Here is a 21,855-nt window from a genome sequence, read left to right as displayed (position 1 = left end):
TGAGAGGCTGAAGTATCCTTTTGATCACATTCAGTGGATGATTTTTTCTCCCAGAAACATTTCCTAGGCCTCTTGCTCCCCTGACCAACGAGAGGTTGTAGTAGAACAAGGAGAGCCCCAACAATAAACGTGGAGGTCTTCTGCACTGTGTCCTAGGCTCTGCCCCCAAAGTTCTCAGGGTAGAGTGACTGGGCCTTTACTAAGAAGCCTCCTGGGATGTCCATGGAGTTTTATGCAGTTCTGACCATGTCAGGCTAGGGAACAGGGTAACTGAGGAAGAACCAGTGCACCTAGTGACATCAGCCCTTATTAAGGCAGATTCATTCCTAGAGGCCCTGGAGGTCAAGTGGACCTCCTCTCAGATCCTCTAGCTCATTCATGGGGGGCCATTATGAGGAAAGTGCTGGCTGAGGTAGGGGAGCTGAGGCAGATACCCTTAATGGAAAGGCCTAAGTAGGCCGGGCATGGTGGTACATGCCTGTAATCCCAGTGGCTCAGGAGGCTGAGGCAAGAGGATTATGAGTTCAAAGTCAGTCTCAGTAAAAGTGAGGCAGCTAGGGGCTGGGGTTGTGACTCAGGGGTAGAGCACTTGCCTAACACGTGTGGGGCTCTGGGTTCAATTCTCAGCACTACATATGGGTAGATGAATGAAATAAAGGTCTATCAACATCTAAAAAAAAAAAAAAGCGAGGCACTAAGCAACTCAGTGAGAACTTGTCTATAAATAAAATACAAAATAGGGCTGGGGATGTGGCTCAGTGGTTGAATGCTCCTGAGTTCAATCCCCAGTAGTTCCCACCAAAAAAAAGGCCTAAGTAGGGAGAGGCCTGTAGCTACAGGGAGACTGAATTCTGAATATGTGCCTCACCAAGGGCTCTGACCCATACCATAGCCCAGACTATGCCACTTCCATTTATTTTACTCAACTCAACCATGCTGATGTATAGTAATCTATTAATCAGAGTCACAGTCAGACCTTTGTTGGGTGGTCCTTCAGGGCATGCAGCTGGAGGGTCCACCCTGAAGAGGGAAGGCAAGTGAAGAGGCAGACTTGGCATAGAGGAGTAGAGTGGGGGACAAAGATAGGACAGTAATGACAAGATTTCAGGTGAACTAAAACAACCCCAGCCAAGGGTCCAACTCTGAATGTGTGTACCCTGATGCTAGTGCAAGGGCAGGAGGTGAGTGACCTGCGTGTGCTCCTATATATGAAGAAACATGTGCAGGGATAGGGAGGAGGATCCAGTGTTTGTACATGATAGTGGATGGGTAAAAGAACAGTGACAGGGTGCAACAGTGTCTTCCCAAAGTACTTTAATGCACACACCAACCCATAGTCCCTGTCTGCTGGCTGGGCAGAAGAAGTCACCCCCACCTGGAGGCTCCCATGGGCTTTCCATGCCCAATGGGCCTGGAAGGGCTGAGTCTGCACACATTCCCATCAGTAGGTGAGGGGTGTGAGGATGAAGAGGCGGTCTTCCTCTTTACGGATCCAGCGCATCAGCTTATGGATGGCACTGACAGCTGATGCCTTAGTCCCCAGAGGGCTGTAGCACATGTAGAGCTCAAAGGCGCCTGTCACCTGGAGAAGGGGCAAAAGGTGGTCATCTAAGATGGATAGCCCTCATGGACCCTACCCAAGACCTACATGAAGCCCAGCCTAACAAGGGCTACCTTACCCAGGCTAGGAGGTTCTCGTTGGGGCCTGTGTAGTAGATGGTCTTGAGTGGGCGGGAGGCATTGTGGGCACGACTGTGCAGGTACTGGTAGAGGCCCAGCAACCGCTCCTGTTCCTCTTCACTGGTGTATGGGGCCTCAATCTCAGGACTGCAGATGAGGGAGTGGGTTCACAAAGGAATGACTTCTATTGCCTTCTCTGGAGATCTAGAAAACCTATTGCTAGGCAAGGAAACTACCACATGTTCTACTCTCCAGATGTTCCCCTAGGACAGGATATTGTCATCATCTTCCCACCCTCTGGAAGGCTCCCCAGGAGACTGGAGCTCTGCCCCCTCACATTCCCAAATTCATCATATCTTTTTCCTTGGAGATGCCAATTTGAGTTAGGTGTCTAAGACAGAGTGATAGGTCTGGAGTAGATAAATGGTATGCTGGGAAATCCTCTGGGCCAAAAGAAGGTAAAGGGAGGACAGAAGCTGCCATATCTGCCCAGCTCCTTCACTGGAGGATCAAGTGGAGGAGGACTCTGCATCCTGGGCTGGACCAAAATGACCCCCCAGGGCAGAGTTGCTCTAGGGCAAGGAACCTGGGAGAGCCCTGTTCTAGCTTTCTTCCCTGAGTATATGGTCACTTTCAGGGCTTACAGGTAATGAAATAGGTGTATTTCCATGGCATGATGGAAGTCTGGGTCCCTCGTACCAGAGCACAACAACCCTGGCATGCTGGTCCACTCCCAGAGGGGTGGTCAGCTTCAGGGCTACATTTTAGAGCTCAGGACCAACCAGCCTCCTCCTCCCCATATCCTTGTGTTCCTGAAGCAGTGCCCTCCCTCACCTGGTGAAGAGTCCTGAGCTCTTTGATTTATAGAGGAAGTGACGCAGGTCAGGGATGCCCACTTGGGCAACGCTGTAGTAGGGTGTGCGCAGTGCTTCCCGCAGGGCAAGGTGAGCTCCGCGTTTGCGAAGGCGCTCCTGGAAGCGGCGGCGGCAGTCAGAGACAGCAAAAAAGTCCTCACGGTCAGTGGAGACAAGTAGCAGGCAGAGGTCGGTGTCAGGCTCTAGGTAAGAGATGTGTGCGTGGAAGAAGCCAGCTGCATTGAATTTGGGCAGGCATACCGGAGTCCAGGCCTCACCCTCGCGGAAGGATGAGGAGGAACTTATGAGGTTGAAGAGTAGGTGCAAGTCAATGGGGTGCAGGAATTGGTCCTTGCGACGCACGAGCGCCACCAGCTGGTTGCGGGCCAGCAGGATAGAGAAGACTAGGCTGCGAGCACGAGCCTGCTGCAGGCTGGCACTTACCGCTTCTCGCACTGTGGCGGCCAAGGGCAGGCACCGCGCCGCCCCCATTAGGAAGCTGGGGTCTCTAGCCATTAGCTGCAGCAGATTGTCGGTGATGCGCTCAGAGCCTGAAAGCAGGCGTCGCAGGTCATAGTTCTGCTTCTGCTGGAAGATGTGGCTCAACTGCGCACCGGTAAGAAGGCTCAGAATTTGGTAATAGATGTAGAGCAATTCCTGCGCCAGCTCCTGTGCCGACTGCCGTGTTCGTGCCACCGCTACCAGCACCAGTGGACTCCGGCGCACAAATACCACCTTGTAGCCATCTGAGGATGGGGACACAGCGTCAGCCTCAGGCCCTCCCCCAGAAGCCTTACCCAGATCTCTGCCCTTCACTTTCCACATCTTTTCCTCTCTCAGAGCTCTGTACTCAGCAGGGACTTCAGGATAAAAACAGTAACCCATATACTTCCCACCCTTTTTTTTTTTCTTTTTTTTCTTTTTTTCTTTTTTTTTTTTTTTTTTGGTACTAGGGATTGAACCCAGGAGTGCTATTTATTTATTTAAGACAGGGTTTCCACTAAGTTACCAAGGCTGGGCTCAGAACTTGCCATTGTACTACAATCCCAAATCCCTGCAATTAAACAGGTGTGTGTCACCATACTAATCCCCTTGTTCTCTTTCTCTGCCACTTGCTTCAGATTCACTCCCTCAGAAACACAAGCTCTTCTGAAACAGAAAACATACATTCTTATGGTAAATGCTAACTCAGCTGGACATCTTTTTTTTTTTTTTTGGTATGGGGGGAATTGAACCCAGAAGCACTTAACCACTGAGCCACATCCTCAGCCCTTTTTTATATTTTATTTAGAGACAGGGCCTCACTAAGTTGCTGAGACTGACTTTGAATTTGTGATTCTCCTGCCTCAGCTTCCTGAGCTGCTGGCATTACAGGTGTGTGCCACCATGCCCAGTTTTTGTTTTGTTTTGTTTTGTTTTCTTAATCACTCCCCTGCCTTCCAGCCAATTTTCACCTTTTTTCTATAATAAAGCTATGTCAGAGTCACCTTTAGCCCTCACCGCAGTCCCATGAGACTGCCCCTGTTGTTATCCTATGGTCAGATGAGGACCTTGAGGTTTAGAGAGGTGGATGGAGGGACTTAACCCTCAATCACACAGCACATCCCAACCCTCTAGTCTGTAGTAATCCAAAACCTGCTATGAATTAACCCTGACCAGCGCAGCCTTCCCCACCACCCCCTTCAGGTGACTCACCTGCATGGATGGAGCGGATGGCATTCTTGTCTGCCTCCAGGAAGGACACTAGGGCCACCATGACACCCATAGTGCTGGAAAGTGCCTCCTCAGAGCCATAGCGAGAGTACACAGGCTTCCCTGCCTCACTCAGCACAAAGACATGCTTCTGGTGCAGGCGCCATGCCTCCGTAGCGTCTTCCTCATCCCCCTCTGATGTGCCCTCCCTGGAGGGCTCTGTGTCTGGTCGCCCAGCTGCCCCTGGGGGTTCCAGCCAGTCCTCAGAGCTTCCTGGCAGCATTTCCTCCTGTAGGTCTCGGGCCACACCTGTCAGCTGGGTACTTAGCTCACTAAAGTCCTGGCTGATCTGATGCATATCTGTAGGCAGTGATGGAGGACCCCCAGCCCCCTCCTTGGAACTGTCCCCAGAAGCTGCCCCATCCTCTGACTCAGTCAGGTCTTCATAGGATCGGGCATGAACGAACATGGCACCCTCCTGCCCGGCACCTGTAGGTCAAGAAAGGGAGCTGCTGGCAGACAATCTCTTCAGCGAGGTACCTAACATGGTTACTCTAGCATGACTTTCTCTCTTGATGGGATCAAGTCACTGTTCCCTCCTGCCATGGCTCATGCTTCTCTGCAACATATAGCCTGTTGGTCTTCTCTCATTACACTGGCAATAAGACCCAAACCCTCATGGCAGCAGTGGTGACTGGTATTTGACTACCTCTTTCATTCCCATCTTAGGTCTCTCCCTAAGTGACACTGACACTGACCTTCGTCCATTTGCCCTTTAGACCTCTCAACATGCCCCTACCTACCTCAGGATCTCTGCACCTGCTGTCTGCCTATAAGACAATCCTACTTCCACATGTGGTTTGATGCTTTTTATATTTCAGCTCTAGGAAAAACTGTTAGTTATGTCTTCATCTGACCTACAACCTCAGCACTCTATCACATGACTCTCTTTGATTTCCTTTGGGACACTTGACAATTATTTCCCTACCCAACTACAGTGGTAAGGTAGGAACCTGTTTGTTCACTGTTGAATGCCCAGTACCTTGCCCTGTGCTTAGAGCAGCTCCCATAATCAGTGAATTTCTTTCCCTGGAAGAAGACTCCTCACCCTTTCAGGTCACAGTCCCTGACTGACTCCATAGCCTGTGGTGTCCCCCTTAGAGGGACCATGTCAGTCTTCCTTTATTAGTTTTTTTTCCCCCCCCAGCAATGGGGAGGGAACCTAGGGCCTTCAGCATGCTAGGCTTAGTGCTCTACCACAAAGTTATACCCTTAGTCCCCTTAAAAGAGACAGGATTTTACTACGTCGCCCAGTATGGCCTCAAATTTGTGACTCTCTTGCCTCAACCTCTCACTGAGGCCACTGTGCCTGGTTCCTGTACTAATAATTTTGACAAAGTGGTTGAATAGCTATATTTTGATTCTCTATTATAAGTTTAGCACCATATTAGGCATTGGTAATATGATCACCCTGTGCTCAAAGAGCACACAATCTAAAAGAAGAGAGAGATGGGAAACACATGCAGAAAATCACAAAATGACTACTGTCCTGTACAGAGTAGGCCTAATTTGTGAGAAGGAGACATTTAACCTGAGAGCTAAGGAGGGAAAGGATCCAGGGAGGTACACAGTAGACACAAACAGGAGGAGAACCACACTAGCAGCCTGAGAACACAGGATGAACAGCACAACATGAAATGGAAAGGAAGACCAGATAAAGACTTAGTTTGGCTCCCTGCAGTATCATAGCACCTGACAAATACCCAATGAATGATTGAACGAAAAATGAATGGTGGGAAAGAGTGGAAGAGCCAGAGGCTGACTATTCCAGCTGTCAGATGACAGTGGCTACTCACTCTGCCCATACCTGGCTCCATCCCCTGGGCCAGTCCTGGTGTGGGGCTCTCTGCTCTTTCCACACTCTGTCCATCAGAAGGAGCCAATGTGCCATCAGGGCATTCACTACTTTTCTTCCTGTGCATATCAGCAGCCATCTCTTGGGCTATCTGTGAAACAAACAAAATCAAGGAGGATGAGGGGGAATGTGCAATTTGCAGTCACTGATGTAATTAAATAGTGTAAAAAAGTGTCCCTTGGGGCTGGGGTTATGGCTCAGTGGAAGAGTGCTTGCCTAACACACGTGAGGGCCTGGGTTCAATCCTCAGCACTGCATAAAAATAAAATAAAGGTATTGTGTCCACCTACAACTAAAAAATTATATACTGTACTATAGAGCAATAGTAACAAATATGGCATGGTATTGGCACCAAAATAGACAGGTAAATCAATGGTACAGGATAGAAGGCATGGAGACATACCCATATAAGTACAGTAACCTCATACTAGACAAAGGTGCCAAAAACTTATAATGGAGAAAAGATAGCCTGTTCAACAAATGGTGCTGGCAAAACTGGAAATCCATATGCAGTAAAATGAAATTAAACCCCTGTCTCTCACCCTATACAAAACTCAACTCAAAATGGACAAAGGATCTAGGAATTAGACTTGAGACCCTTCACCAAATACAAGAAAAAGTAGGCCCGAATCTCCATCACATTGGCTTAGGACGAGACTTCCTTAACAAGACCCCCAAAGTGCAAGAAATAAAAGCAAGAATCAATAAATGGGATAGATTCAAACTAGAAAGTTTTTTCTCAGCACAGGAAACCATCAATAATGTGAAAGAGAAAATTGGAGTGGGAGAAAATCTTTTCCACACACACTTCAGACAGAGCACTCATCTACAAAGTTTATAAAGAACTTAAAAAACTTTACACCCTGGGCTGGGGAGATAGTTCAGCTGGTAGAGTGCTTGCCTCGCAAGCACAAGGCCCTGAGTTCGATCCCCAGTACCACAAAAAAAAAAACAAAAAAAAAAAACAAAAAAAACAAAAAAACAAAAACAACTTTACACCCCAAACACAAAGAACCCAATCAATAAATGGGCTAAGGAACTGGGCAGACACTTCACAGAAGAAGATATACAGGTGATCAACAAATACATGAAAAAGTGCTCATCATTCCTAATAATTAGAGAAATGCAAATTAAAACTACCTTAAGATTTTATCTAACTCCAATTAGAATGGCTATTTTCAAGAACATAAGTAATAATAAGTGTTGGCGTGGATGTGGGGAAAAAGGCACACTCATACATTGCTGGTGGAGTTGCAAATTGGTGCAGCCACTCTGGAAAGCAGTATGGGGATTCCTCAGAAAGCTTGGAATTGACCTACCATTTGACACAGTTATCCCACTCCTCGGTTTATACCCAAAGGACTTAAAATCAGCATATTACAGTGATGCAACCACATCAATGTTCATAGCAGCTCAATTCACAATAGCTAGATTGTGGAACCAACCTAGATGCCCTTCGATTGATGAATGGATAAAGAAACTGTGGTATATATACACAATGGAATATGACTCAGCCATAAAGAAGAATAAAATTATGGTATTTGCTGGTAAATGGATGAAGTTGGAAAATATCATGCTAAGTGAAATAGGCCAAGCCCAAAAAACCAAAGGTTGAATATTTTCTCTGATAAGTGCATGACAATATATAATGATGGGGGGTGATGGGGGGAAGAGAAGAATGAAGGAACTTTGGGTGTTGTAGAGGAAAAAGGGGTGGGAAGGGGTGGGGATGGAAAAACAGTAGAATAAAACAGACAGTATTACCCTATATATATGTATGATTACATGAATGGTGTGAATATATATTGTGTACAACCATAGAAACGAAAAGTTGTACCCCATTTGTGTACAATGAATCAAAATGTATCTGTAAAAATAAAAAATATTTTAATTTAAAAAATTTACAAATTAAAATATACATAAAATGCAATTTTTTTCAGTGTTTAAGGATCAAACTAAGCATCCTGTCATTGAGCTACATCCCCAGTCATAAATGCAATATTTTAACAAACTGATAAAAGGGGCTAACACTTAGTAGGTGTCTGGGCAGTATGCTAAGAAGTTTATATGAATTAAGTTATGTAATTCTGAGCACTCCTCTATGAGGCAAGTGCTCTTATCAAGCTAGCTCCATAGATGAAAGAACTGAAGCTGAGAGTCTAAGCAGCTTGTTCAATGTTACTTCAGGAAAAAAGCCCTGCATATGGGAACTAAAACAATTTTATACCTTGATATCTTTGCCTCCATATTCTGCCATGAACATTTATTTCCCATTAAAAACTAAGTTGAAGCTGGGTGTGGTGGCACAAGCCTGTCATCCCAGTGGCTAAGGAGGCTGAGATAGGAGGATTGTGAGTTCAAAGCCAGCCTCAGCAACTTAGTAAGGCTATAAGCAACTCAGTGAGACCCTGTCTCTAAATAAAATACAAAAAAGGGCTGGGAATGTGGTTCAGTAGTTGAGCACCTCAGGGTTCAATCCCTAGTACCAGAGGAGAAAAAAACAAAAAACAAAAACTAAGTTGACAAAGTTCTTTTTGCATATTTTAGTGCTTGCAGAGAAAGAAGTGAGACCCTGTTGGCTTTGCTTCAAGTTGAAGCTCTTCTTTTCTCTGAATATCCTTTTGTACTTCTTGAATTTGGCACAAGGACTTCCCTTACTAGTAACTGGGCGTGGGGATGTAGCTCAGTGGCAGAGCACTTGCCTACTATGTGCAAGGCCCTGGGTTCAACCCCAGCACCACATACAAAAAATAAGTAAATAAAAACAGCTACAGATGTGAGAACTCTCAATGCCCATTTCATCAAATGGCCAGGACAAATTTAACCTGATCTAGTTGTCTTTCCACAGCTTGTAGGCCAGGTAGAGGGTACCCCTAGTAGATGTGGGGGAAGCAGTTTTATCAGCAGATGTCCAGGAAAAAAACTTCTATAGCCGACCACTGTATACCAGATCCCAGTCCCTGTTGTTTAAAAGAAACATAGTTTTTAACAGCTCTCTCTCTCTTTCTCCCCATCTTGGAAAATCTAGCACCAACATACTGACATTTCTTTTATCTTGGAAACACTCTTCCTTGGATATGTTTTCTTTGTGATAATCCATTGAGCTGTACAGATGGTCTTCAATTTTATGATGGTAGGAAAATAATATGCATTGAGTAGAAACCATACTTTGAATTATGAATTTTGATGTTTTTCTTAGGCTAGTCATATTCTCTTAAGATATTGGGCAGTGGCAACATGCCAACAGCTCTCAGTTCAACAAGCAATCACAAGAAGAAACAACCAGTACTTTATGGTATACTATGGGGCTAAGCTAGGATATTTGGTAAGTTAAGTGTGGTAAACGCATTTTGACTTACATTTTCAACTTAAGATGGTTTTATTGGGGCATAACTACATTTTAATCTTAAGCATCTGTACTTAAGATTTGTGAATTTTTCTGTATGTTTGATTTATTTCAATTAAAAAATTAAAATAGACTGGGGATGTAGCTCTGTGGTAGAGCATTCACCTAGCTTGTACAAAGCCATGGGTTTGATGCCCAGCACTGAAAAAAATTAAAATACACCTTCCCCACACATCATTCTTCTCTAGCTACCATGTCATTTGCTGTACTTTATAACAAACACACCCTCTTAAAATAGTCAATATTTGGAGTTTGTGAATCATAATAAATGAATGACAACACGGTAGAAGATTTACATATAAGGACTTTTTTTTTTTTTTCCCTCCAGTATTGGGGATTGAACCTGGGGTGCTCTACCACTGAGCTACATTCCCAGCTCTTTTTATTTTTAATTTTAAGTTAGGGTCTCACTAAGTTGCCCAGGCTGACATCAAACTTAAAATCCTCCTGCCTCAGTCTCTGGAGTTGCTGAGATTACAGGTGTGTGCCACTGCGCTCAACTAAAAGCTTATTTTTTTCCTCACACAATATCTAGTTGGGTCTGGTAGCAATTCAGAGCAGCTCCCTTCCAAGCAGTAATACAGGCTACAAGCATCTTATAATTCTGTCATTTGGAAATGTCATTCACATCACCTGGTTGGGGAAGACAGAGCAGAGCTGAAGGATCATGTACCAGCTCTTAAATGCTTCAGAGCCCAGACTGCTCAGAACTAGTGACGTGGCTGAGTGGCTGAGAAATGTGAGGAGCTCACAGATAACTGGTAAGCAGTAAGGATCTCTGCTATAACCTCCATTTCTACCATTCTCTCTTGAATTCATTCCAACTGGACCACCAACACTTCTTCCATCAAGGTCACTAATGACCTTGATCATCTCACTTTACATATAATCAGCAATAAATACATTTGATTACTTCCACTCTCTTGAAACACTTTTTCCTCTTGGCTTTTGGTACTACCACTCTCCTTTCTTGGTTCTCCTCTGACTTCATGGACTACCCCTCTTAGTTCTCTCTGTATTTTTTTTTTTTTTCACAAGAGGTACCCAAAGTTCAGTCATTGGACTTCTTCTCTGTCTTCACTCAGTCCCATGGTGATCTCATTCAGTCTTACGGATTTATTTATTTATTTATTTATGTATTTTTTTTAGTGCTGGGGATTGAACCCAGAGGTGCTTAACCAGCCTTTTTAATATTTTATTTAGAGATAGGATCTCACTAAATTGCTTAGGGCCTTGCTAAGTTACAGAGGTTGGCTTTGAACTTACAATCCTCCTACCTCAGCCTCCTGAAGTGCTGGGATTATAGGCATGTGCACACCTGGAGAGTCTCATGGTTTTAAATTCAACTATACATGAATGGATACAATTTTTATTTCTAGCCCCATTCACTCTGATTTATGGAGGCACACATATTTAATTGTCTCCTTGATGTAATCTCAAAGTTATGTGCCCAAAACTGAGTACCCGATCATCCCCTTAAAAAGTTGTTCCTTAGCTAGGTGGGGACAAACCTGTAACCCCTGTGGCTTGGGAGACTGAGGCAGGAGGATTGCAATTTAGAGATAGCTCAGTGGTTAAGCACCCCTGGGTTTGGTCCCTGATACCAAAAGAAAAGAAAAGAAAAGATGTAGTCAAGCACCATGGTACATGCCTATAGTCCCAGCTACTTGGGAGACTGAGGTAGGATGATTGCTCAAATTCAGGAATTTAAGGCCAATCTGGATAATAGAGATCCCATATTAAAAACAAAACAAAACAAACAAACAAACAAACAAACAAAAAACCCTTAAAAAGTGGTCTTTATCTCCAGTGTCCTCAATTTCTGGTATTCATGCCTTTGTATATTTCCCTTCCACACAGAGCAGGAATGACCCATGTAACCAAGGAGAAAATAATGACATGTAACTTCTGACCATATGCCATAAAATACATTATCGCTTCTGCCTTGTTCTCTTGGGTCACTTTCTAGGAAAAACCATCAGCCATATAAGCAGCCCTATGGAGAGAACCTCATGGAAACCTACAAAGAGCTAGTACCTACTTGCTGGTCATGTAAGTGAGTTCTCTTGGAAATAGATCATCTAGGCCCAGTCAAGCCTTCAGATGACTGCAGCCTCATGAAAGACCCTGAGCCTGAAACATCCAACTATGCTACTCCTGACCCACAAAAATTGTAAGAGATAAAAAATATTGTTCTAAGCTATAGTTTGGGGATAATTTTTCTACACAGAAATAGATAAATAATATACCAAACTGATTCAGCTTATGTTTACATAGAAAAATGCATATTTACATAATCAAACTTGGTCTATATTTTTAACAAAGTAATGTACATTTAAAGTCTCAAATTACATTACAAATAGAATTGATTAAAAAAAATCACTAAGTGGCCAGGCATGGAGGCACATGCCTGTAATCTTACCAACTTGGGAGACAGGTTGGGGGACCAAAAATTTAAGGTTAATCTCAGCAATTTAGCAAGACCCTCGGCAACTTAGTGAGACCGTGTCTCAAAATAAATGAATAATAAAAAGAACTGGGGCTGTAGCTCAGTGGCAAACTGCCCCTGATTTCAATCCACCGCACAAAAAAAAAAAAAAAAAAAAGAGTGCCAAAAAAGAGGTCTTACTTGTAGGATGGCTGTTGCAGTTACTAAATGAGACAGTGATACCACCTCAAAACAATAAACAGCTGGGGGTGTGGCTCAGTGGCAGAGAACTTGCCTTGCATTTTCAGACCCTAGCACTGCAAAAAAGAACGAAAGCAAAAGCATTTTTTTGATGATCAGGTGGGAATATTTTATGCAATTTATATCCAAATACTGTAACTTAATAAGCATATATTATATATATATTTTGTGTTTTAGTGTTATTTTAGAAAATTGGGGGTTGCTCAGCTATTCAGGTGGCTGAAACAGGAGGACTGCAAATTTGAGGCCAGCCTGGGCAATTTATTGAGACCCTCTCTCAAAAAAAATTAATTAAAAAAAAGGCTGGAGATGTAGTGGTAGACCACCTATGGGTTAAATCCCCAATACCCACCCCCCCCACACACACACACGCACGTACCAAAAAAATGGGGAAAGAAAGAAAATCGAATTGGGGTTCAGGGGCTTCAGTTTGATGATAAAAGTATTATGTGATTTCCCATTTAAAATAACTGGGGTGGGTTGGGCATGGTGGCACATGCCTGTATTCCCAGAAATTTAAGAGGCTGAGGCAGGAGGATTGTTAAGTTGAAGGCCAGCCTGAGCAACTTAGCAAGACACTCAGCAACTTAGCAAGACTGTCTCAAAATAAAAAATAAAAGGAGCAGGGAATATAACTGGTAGAGCACCCCTGGGTTCAACTCCCTGTATTAAATAAATAAGTAAATAGATAAATTGAGAGATTGAGCTGGAGTTATAGCCCAGTGATAGAGCATTTGCCTAGCATATGGAAGGCTATGGGTTTGATCTTCAGCAGAGCAAAATAAATAAATAAATAAATAAATGGGAAGAAGATACTAAGTGATTCCAGATAAAATGTCCAACTTTTCTGGAACAGTTTACTAACATTAAGTGATAAATACCTATATCCAGAATCTAACCATTCTTATCAACCATGCTGGTCCACGACAACATTATTTCTCTAGGAGATTGTTGCAACAGTCTCTTAATCAGTCTCTCTACTCCTAATCAGTTTCTCCACTTCAATCCTAGCCCATGCATAGTCTCTATCCTTCTCACAGTTAGGTGATCCTTTTGAAACAAAAGTCAGGACATGTAATTCCTCTGTTCACAACCTACTCAGCAAGAAAGTCAATTTCCTGCCAGCACGGTGTGCATGCCTATAATCCCAGTGACTCTGGAGTCTGAGGCAGGAGGATCACAAATCTGAGGCCAGCCTCAGCAACTTAGTGAGGCCCTAAGCAACTTAATGAGACTCTATGTAAAAGGCCTTATCCTATATGCCCTCACTTCTGTACTTTAAAAATTTTTTTGTTACTGGAAATTAACTTAGGGTGTTCTACCACTGAGCTACAATCCCAGCCCTTTTCATTTATTTATTTTTATTTTGAGACAGGATCTCTTTAAATTATCAAAGCTGGTCTCAAACTTGCAATCCTCCTGCTCAGCCTCCTGAGTTGCTGGTATTACAGGCATGTGTGACTGCATCCAGCTCCTCCTTTACTTCTTTGACCTCATCTCCTTCCCTTTCTCCCAACTATTTCTGCCTTAGTTCAGTCACATCAGCTTTTCCTAAACATCCTAAGTATTCCTTTATTTCAAACTTTACCCTTGCTGAAATTCCTCCCTGTGCCTTACTTTACATATTTCCCTGCCTGGACTAGTATATTAGTCACTCCCTCACTTCTTTCAGGTTGCTGCTCAATATTACCTTATCAGAGAGGCCTTTAAGCAATATCCCTGCTCATCCTGGTTTATTTCACAGGACTGAAGGTCACCCTGTGGCCTGCTACAAGTTTTAGGCAATCAGAGCCACATGCAGGAGGAGTTTAATCAACATTTGCCAGATAAACATATTTGGAAGGAAGACAGTGCAAGATCTGTGAACACCTAGATCCACATGTCAAATGAGGCAAAAACCAACCAAATGAATAAACCAACTCTGTGGAGAAGACTTGTCTTAGGTGGTAGTCAAGTATTCAGGAACAATGGCTCTGCAATTAGAGGGAGCTGGATTTACAGTTCTGTTTTCTCATCTATAAAATGGAGATTCTTTAAAAAAATGGAGATAGCCCAGGTATACACACATAATTCCACCTAACTGGGAGTCTGTGGCAGGAGGATTGCAAGTTTGAGGCCAGCCTGGGCAGTATGTCAAGATCCTATCTCTAAATAAAACTATAAATAAAAAAGGACTGAGGATGTAGCTCAGTGGTAGAGCACTTCTGCATTCCATCCTCAGTAACAAAAATTAAAAAATTAAAAAATGGTGATAAAACTACTGATTTACTGGGTCATAGAAGATAATACATGTAATCTGGTCACCTTGGTATAGAGTAGGCATTTGTATGTTTACTGCTGTCATTAGTACATCGTGATTTGCATTCAGACCATGTGTAACTGTCCTCACACACAGATCCAGTGGTCTGTAACATGTAAATCAGAACTTTTTGAGTTTGCTCAGCCAGATAGGAACACTTGATGAATGACCTGGGCAAACATATTTCTGATCTTTTGAAGTCAGGTGTGCTCTAGCCTGAAGTGACCCACCTGTCAGGTCAGGCCAAGAGCCATCTATGGGGACTCAGGCTGTTTACAAGTTTTAGAGTTGATAAATTAAAAAAAAAAAAAAAAAAGTTTTAGAGTTTTAGAGTTGAGAAACAGATGACTAGCTCTCTGCTGTTCCTAGAAGCCTCTCCCATATTTGTTTGATCTACAAAGTGCCCCTGCTCTGTGGCCTTGCACTTCTGGGTCAGAGAGCCAAATAAGGTCTAGTCCTATCCTGAGAACCCACTCTCCACTGATTCCTTGTAGGCTGCAGCTGACTAAACCCAGTATGTCTGAGTATACCCAGCATCCCAGTATGGTACCTGCATGGGAAAGGGAGCAGAGTCAGCTGTCTGGGGGTAGTGGGTTCTTCTTTTTTATTTTTTGGTACCAGGAATAGAACCCAGGGGCATTTAGTCACTGAGTCACATTCCCAGTCCTTTTTTATTTTTTATTTTGAGACAGGGTCTCACTAAGTTGCTTAGGGCCTTGTTAAATTGCTGAGACTGGCTTGAACTTGTGATCCTCCTGGCCTCAGCCTCCAGAGTTGCTGGGATCACATAGGTGTGCCACCACACTCAGCTAGTGAGTGCTTCTTTCACCACAGTCCCCCTGCCATGTAAGATCATGTAGCATTTCAGTCTCTCCAAGGTCAGTCTGGGGTTCCACCAGAAAGCCTGATGGAGCAAACAGCTCTCTGAATACTTATCCTGGAAATTCAGGCAGGAAGACTCAGTGAATCACACAAAACCCACCCCAACCCCCAGTAGACCATAATCTGTGCAACTGAAGCTCCTGGGAGGCTGGGCCTGAATCAGTTAGGCAAGGGAGGTCTTTCAGAACCAGCCCCAGATGTCTGTATGGGGACCCCTTTCAGGCAGCCCCTCCAGATATCCCCAGGACTTGCTACTTTCCCTAGAAGTCTCCAGCAAGACCTGTGAGCAATGTTACCAAACAGGTTGGTGCAATCAGCCCTCCTACTGTGCCTGGAGGGGGTGGGCCTTGCAAGAGCCCCTCCCTACTGGCGGCCTAATCACCTTGCTCTCTCTTCCTGCTTGGATAGTGCTTGCTTTACACCCTGCCTTGACCCTTTGGAGAGTGGTCTATCTGGGAGGAAATTGCCAGGATGAAGGACGTGTAGAGACAGGGTCCTAGTAAGACTGTGCTATGGCTACTTCGGCAAGATATCTATTCTTTGCTGAAAGACTAGACCGGAACTTGTCACTTCTGGCGGCCACTCCCCTCCTCGACAAAGGCTGCTCACACTTTTCAAGCGAACTGGAGCCTAGAAAGCCTGCCTCAGTACAAACGGCAGCCCAGTTACCTAGCCAGGGCACCCTTGAGAACAAAGTCCTGAGCCCTAAGACACTTCCAGGAGCTCCACAGCACTTGGGTTGCTTTTACAGAGTACTATGAGGGTCAAATATGTGTGCGTTGGTAGGTGTGAGTCCTATCTCACCCTCTTGGCCAAAGGATGGATTCCAGGCCTCTTTTTCTTTTCTTTCTTGTTTTTTTTTTTTTAATTCCCCAGCTAAGGTCCAGCCGACTTAGGGACCCCAGGAAGACCCACTTCTCCTATCGCAAACGGTGCGGTGGGTGGCAGGACCCCAGTCTTCAAGCCCCTCCCTCCAAAGATGACAGCTCTCCTGCTTCTCGGCGCCCCTAGACCACGTGGGTTGGCAGTCAGACTCACCTGTTTCTTTGGGGGACCCAGGACGCACACAGGGTGCCAGTCACTGCCTTCTGCCGGACCCCCGGCGGGGTATGGGTGTCCGGCCGGGCCAGGCCTGTCGGCGCAGGTTCTCGGGGCCACGTCCCCCTGTGAACACAGACATGGCCACAGTAAGGCACCAATTTCCCCCTGTCGTCCTTCACCCGGCCTCCGGCGCAGGAAAGCAGCCCTCAGCCTTCGCTGGCCTCTCCCCGCGGAGGCCCAGTTCCAGACGCTTGGCCCGACCCAGCCCGCTCCGCGGGTGCATTGTGGGAAATGTAGTCAGTAGGCGGCGCAGCCGAAGCGGTTCGGCATCCGGAGTCCAAAAGAGTCGGAGAGGGATCTGACCCAGATCCGGGTTGCCTCACCTGGCGCCTCTCCAGCGTCTCCGAGGCCTGGGAGCACCCTCTCCCCATCCGCCGCCCCCGAGGTCAAAAGCCCTGCGACGGCCGCAGACCTGTACTTTTTCCAACCTCGGTCCAGACCAATTAGAGGTTTCATTCAAGGGAGGGAAAGGAACGTTGACGTTGTTTCTTCCACAGATTGTGGAAGGACACTGCAAGTTTGGGGTGCTGGATAAGGATTAGTGAGTTTAGGCATAGTAGCTGTAAAGGATGTGGGCATGCTCAAAAGCCGCACTAATCATTTTAAATACATCAGTGTGAGACTCTAGAACAGGTAGTTCTTAACTCTGCATAGAATGACCTGGGGAGCTTTTAAAAAACACTAATGTCTGAACACCACCCCTGGAGATTTTGATTTAATTGTACGGGTATAGGGAACCAGGCTTCAGTATTATTTAAAGAGCTCCCCAGGTTATTCGCAAGGATAAGGGACTACTGTTTGTAATTTCCTAGAGGTAAAGCAATAAAAGCGACAGGAAAACACAAGCTGTTCCCAAACGGCCCTTATTTTTGGAGAACAGTTTAAAGAAGCCATATTAGGAGTTGACAACGAAATATCTCATATTTTCTCTGAAGCAATTAACTCACTTTGTAGCTTCATGATTTGTTCTCCCAACAGTTCTGGGATAAAGGAAAAAAAAAATCTGAAAACACTCCTGTGAACTCTTATCTGCTACTCCAACAAACATCCAAAGCAAAATCCTGTGTCCCTTTTTTATTTTTCCAAGCAAACAGCAGGTTTATTGCAAGAGCAAAAGTAACAAAAGTAGGACTTCTCCAAAGAGAAGGGGTCCTGGAGCCTGGAGTCTTCCTGTCTCCCTCTTAGTCTTATGCAGAGAGCTCTACCCTGGGCTGTTTCTCATGGTCTCAGATGGCTAACACTTGGAGCCTACCTGCATAGCACTGGCATGTGATTTTCATTATAACAAAGCTGTGGCCTTTTTACTGGAGATGCCTTCATATAGGGCTATTAGATTCTCAAAGTTTAAAGGAAGCTTCCCAGGTGATAAAAAGACTTGTTCCTTTGCTTGCAATGGAGAAAGGAGAGAATAGGCACCTCTCTCCAAGTCTCCACAGGTCTTACAGTATTTTCCCTTCTCACTAGCTCAGGACTCCAGGTTCCCTCTGATACAATTTTTTTTTCTGTTTTCTTTTATTTATTTTTATTTTAAAAAATATTTTGGGGCTGGGGAGATAGCTCAGTCAGTAGAGAGCTTGCACTGCAAGCACAAGTCCCTGAGGTCGATCCCCAGCACCACACACACACACACACAAAATTGTTTTAGTTGTAGGTGGACACAATAACCTTTATTTTATTTTTGTATGGTGCTAAGGATCTTACCCAGGGCCTCATGCATGCTAGGCAAGTCACAACCCCAGCCCCAGTTTTTTTCTTTTTAGTTGTGGATGGACCTTTATTTTATTTATTTATATGCAGTGCTGAGAAACAAACCCAGTGCCTCACAAATAGTTCTTTACCACCGAGCTACAACCCCAGCCCTCCCTCTTATACAGTTTTGTTCTCATTATTACAAGAATTTAAGCCAAGAAGATCTTATATTCTCTGGTACAGAAATATCCTGGCTAAAACATTAACCAGAAGTTGCACCCTAGGGAATTAATCACTATACAAAACAAATTCAAAGTTTTCTTCCTAACATGTAGGACCTCAGGATTTCTTCTGAATAGTAGTACTGTATTCTTCAAGTATTATATCTACTTAGTTAAGTATATATCCCATGTACTTCTGAGACTAGTCAGAAGAATAGTGGTAAGCTGCTTGCCTAACATGTGCAAGGCATTGTGTTCAATCCCTAGCAATCAAAAAACAAACCCAACAAAACAAACAAACAAAAAAACAAAACAACAACAACAACAAAAAAGAAGCCAAGCATGGTGGCGCATAACTGTAATCTTAGCTATTCAGAGACTGAGGCAGGAGGATCACAAGTTCAAGGCTAGCCAGGGCAACTTAGCAAGACTCTGTCTCAAAATAAAAAATAAGGTGTCACACACCTGTAATTCCAGAGACTCAGGAGTCTGAGAAAAGAACATTACAAGTTCAAGACATTAAGCAACTTAGTGAGACCCTGTCTCAAAATAAAAATAAATAAATAGGGCTGGGAATGTGGTTCAGTGGCAAAACACCTCTTGGTTCAATTCCCAGTACCACAACAAACAAACAAACAAAACAAAAACCCAAAAGGGTTGAGGATATAGCTCAGTAGTGGAGTGCTTGCCTAGCATGCACAAGGTCCTAGGTTTAATCCCCAGGAATGTAATTAAAAAAAAAACCCAAATAAATAAATAAATGAAAAAACTTAAAAGGGGCTGGGGGATGTAGCTCAGTATTAGAGTGCCTTGGGTGCCATTCCACATGCTTAAAAAAAAAATTAACCCTGCTACCCATATGATCCTGTTTTATATATATATATATATATATATATTTTAGTTATAGATTGACACAATACCTTTGTTTTATTTATTTTAATGTGGTGCTGAGGATTGAACCCAGTGCCTCACGCGTGCTAGGCAAGTACTCTACCACTGAGCCACAACCCCAGCCCATGATCCTATATTTAACCTTGGATTTTGCTACAAACAACATACTGCCCTGTACCTACTGTCACCCTCCAGGTTAGGGGCTCCTTTAAAGTGTAAACTTTCTGTTTTGTCTCAGCATGTGACTTTCATTAACCAGGCAATTCATCTACACAACAGTAAGGACTAGCTGGGACAGGAACAAATGTAACAATTAGATTTCTTGTTCTTCCCCAAATTTCTTCAGTTTCACAGCTTTTATGGATACTTCAGAACCTGAGTTGTTGCAAGGTTATGGCTAAAGTGTATTCCAAGAGCCAGCCAGGTGTGGTACCTCAAGCCTGTGATCCCAGCCACTTGGAAGGCTGAGGCAGGAAGAGCTCAAGTTCAAGCTCAGTATCAAAATAAAATATAAAAAGGGTTGGGGATGTAGTTCAGTGGTAAAGTGCTATGAAATGATAATACATAAATAAATAAAATAATAAACAAATAAAAATTTAAGAAATATATAAAGTGTATCCTGAGTATCCTGAGGCTGGACCTGTTCCCAGGCCTGTTGCTATGTTGCTTGTGTGACTTGGGGGAAATTCTTTAACCCAACAAGTCCCAAGTTTTCTTTTTTGCTTTCTTTCTTGCCTTCCCCCACTCCCAAGACAGGGTCTTGCTATGTTGCTTAAGTCCTCACTAAATTGCTAGGTTGACTTTGATTTTGGGATTCTCCTGCCTCAATCTCCCAGATCACTGGAATTAAAGGCCTATACCACCATGCCCAGCTCTTTTTTTTTTTTTTTTTTTTTTTTAATGGCACTGGGGATTGAACCTGGGGTGCTTTATCACTGAACTGCGTCCTCAGACTTTTTCATTTTTCTTTTTGTCTAGCTAAGTTGCTGAGCCTGGCCCCAAAATTGCAAACCTCTTGCCTCTTGAATTGCTGGGATTATAGATGTATGCCACCATGCCTGGCTAGTCCCAAATTTTCAATTCTGCATACATAATGATTTCAAAGTTATCATAAGTACTATATTTGTTGTTCAATTTAAGTTTTTGTAGGTGTTCCACATCTTCGATGATGTGACAAAATGGGTTAATTAATGACTCTTATCATCAGGAGTTTCCCTTTTATACAGATACATGATACCTAATGTGAAGTATCCTGAACTATAATAAGAATAGCAGTCCTGCCTGGAGTGGTGGGGCATAGCTATAAGCCCAGCGATTTGGGAAGCTAAAGCAGGAGAACTGAAAGTTCAAGGTTAGCTTGGGAAATTTAGCATGACCCTCAGATATTTAGTAAGACCCTGTTTCAAAACAAAAAATAACCTGGATGAGGTGGCATATACTTGTAATCCCAGAGGCTCAGGAGACTGAGGGAGGAGGATAGTGAATTCAAAGTCAGCAAAAAATAAAAAATAAATAAAAAATAAAAGAGGCTGGGCATGTGGCTCAGTGGTTAAGTGCCCTTGGGTTCAATCCCCAGTAAACACATCCCAATCACTGAAAAAAAAAATGCAGTTCTTCTCTGGAGGGGAACTTTTGCTGTGCTGGAGATTGAACCCAGGGTCTTACACATGCTAGGCAAGTGCTCTACCACCGAGTTATATCTCCTGACTTTTTCATTTTATTTTGAGGGTCTCACTAAGTTTCCTAGGCTAGCCTCAAACTTGTGATTTCCTGCCTCAGCCTCCCAAGCAGATGAGATTATAGGCATGCACCTCCATGACTGATTAATGGTTTACCTCTTTAGAGGATAAAGTACTATCTGACAAGGAAAAGGCCCACAAATAATGACCCAGTTTGAGAAGCAAAGTCTAAGTACCTATTATTCTGTATTGCTGTTCTTTTCCCTGGAGTCACTCAGCACTGGTATACCTCAGGGCTTAAACTTTGCTCTCCAGTCTCTAGTTACTCCTTGATCATCTCATCCAGGTCCGTAGCTCTAAACACTAGTGACTGATACCTCCCATACTTGCTTGTCTGCCTCTGACCTTTATCCTCTAGATTGATGTATACAACTGCCAACTCCACATTTCACTTGTTTCCTTGGCAATTAAAAACTGAAGTTCAAGGTTAGCACATCTTGTTTTCTTTGATTCTTCATTCCAAGATCTCAATGAGACCAAACCTGAAAATTCTACTTTAAAGTTACAACTTCCCCCAGAACTCCCTGTTTCCTTTCCTTTCCTTTAATTTTCTCCATAAATCTTACTTCTACTAGAGAGATTGATTAGTGTAGCTATTTTAGTTTATAGTTTGTCTCCAATAACTATCACCACACCCATCTCCACTAGGGCAGTAGTTTATTAGCACTGTTCATTCCTGTATTACCAGCACCTGATATAGTAACTGTCATATAGAAGACGCTTCATACAGTTCTTGAAGGAATGATTTCTCATCAAGATACCTAAAAAGTGGAATGTTACTTTATTATTTCTTCTCT

The 21,855-nt window shown here is 43.7% G+C and overlaps 1 protein-coding gene across 1 annotated transcript; it reads right to left on the bottom strand.

Annotated features, from left to right (window-relative positions):
• Positions 1-1,298: 1,298 nt before the first annotated feature.
• On the bottom strand, positions 1,299-16,728 carry Mon1a (MON1 homolog A, secretory trafficking associated). Its single transcript, XM_047564013.1, has 6 exons — positions 16,456-16,728; positions 6,094-6,232; positions 4,230-4,715; positions 2,515-3,280; positions 1,680-1,827; positions 1,299-1,582 (listed from the first exon to the last, which is right to left on the bottom strand). Exons 2-6 carry the CDS (start codon positions 6,218-6,220, stop codon positions 1,442-1,444), a joined length of 1,668 nt encoding a protein of 555 aa, XP_047419969.1. The 5' UTR covers positions 6,221-6,232; positions 16,456-16,728; the 3' UTR covers positions 1,299-1,441.
• Positions 16,729-21,855: the final 5,127 nt, after the last annotated feature.

The sequence above is a fragment of the Sciurus carolinensis genome, chromosome 9 (assembly GCF_902686445.1).
Source record: "Sciurus carolinensis chromosome 9, mSciCar1.2, whole genome shotgun sequence".
In the NCBI taxonomy this organism is placed as follows: Eukaryota; Metazoa; Chordata; class Mammalia; order Rodentia; family Sciuridae; genus Sciurus; species Sciurus carolinensis.
The sequence above is the reverse complement of the archived record's forward strand: the minus strand, read 5'-3'. Positions and strand labels throughout refer to the sequence as shown.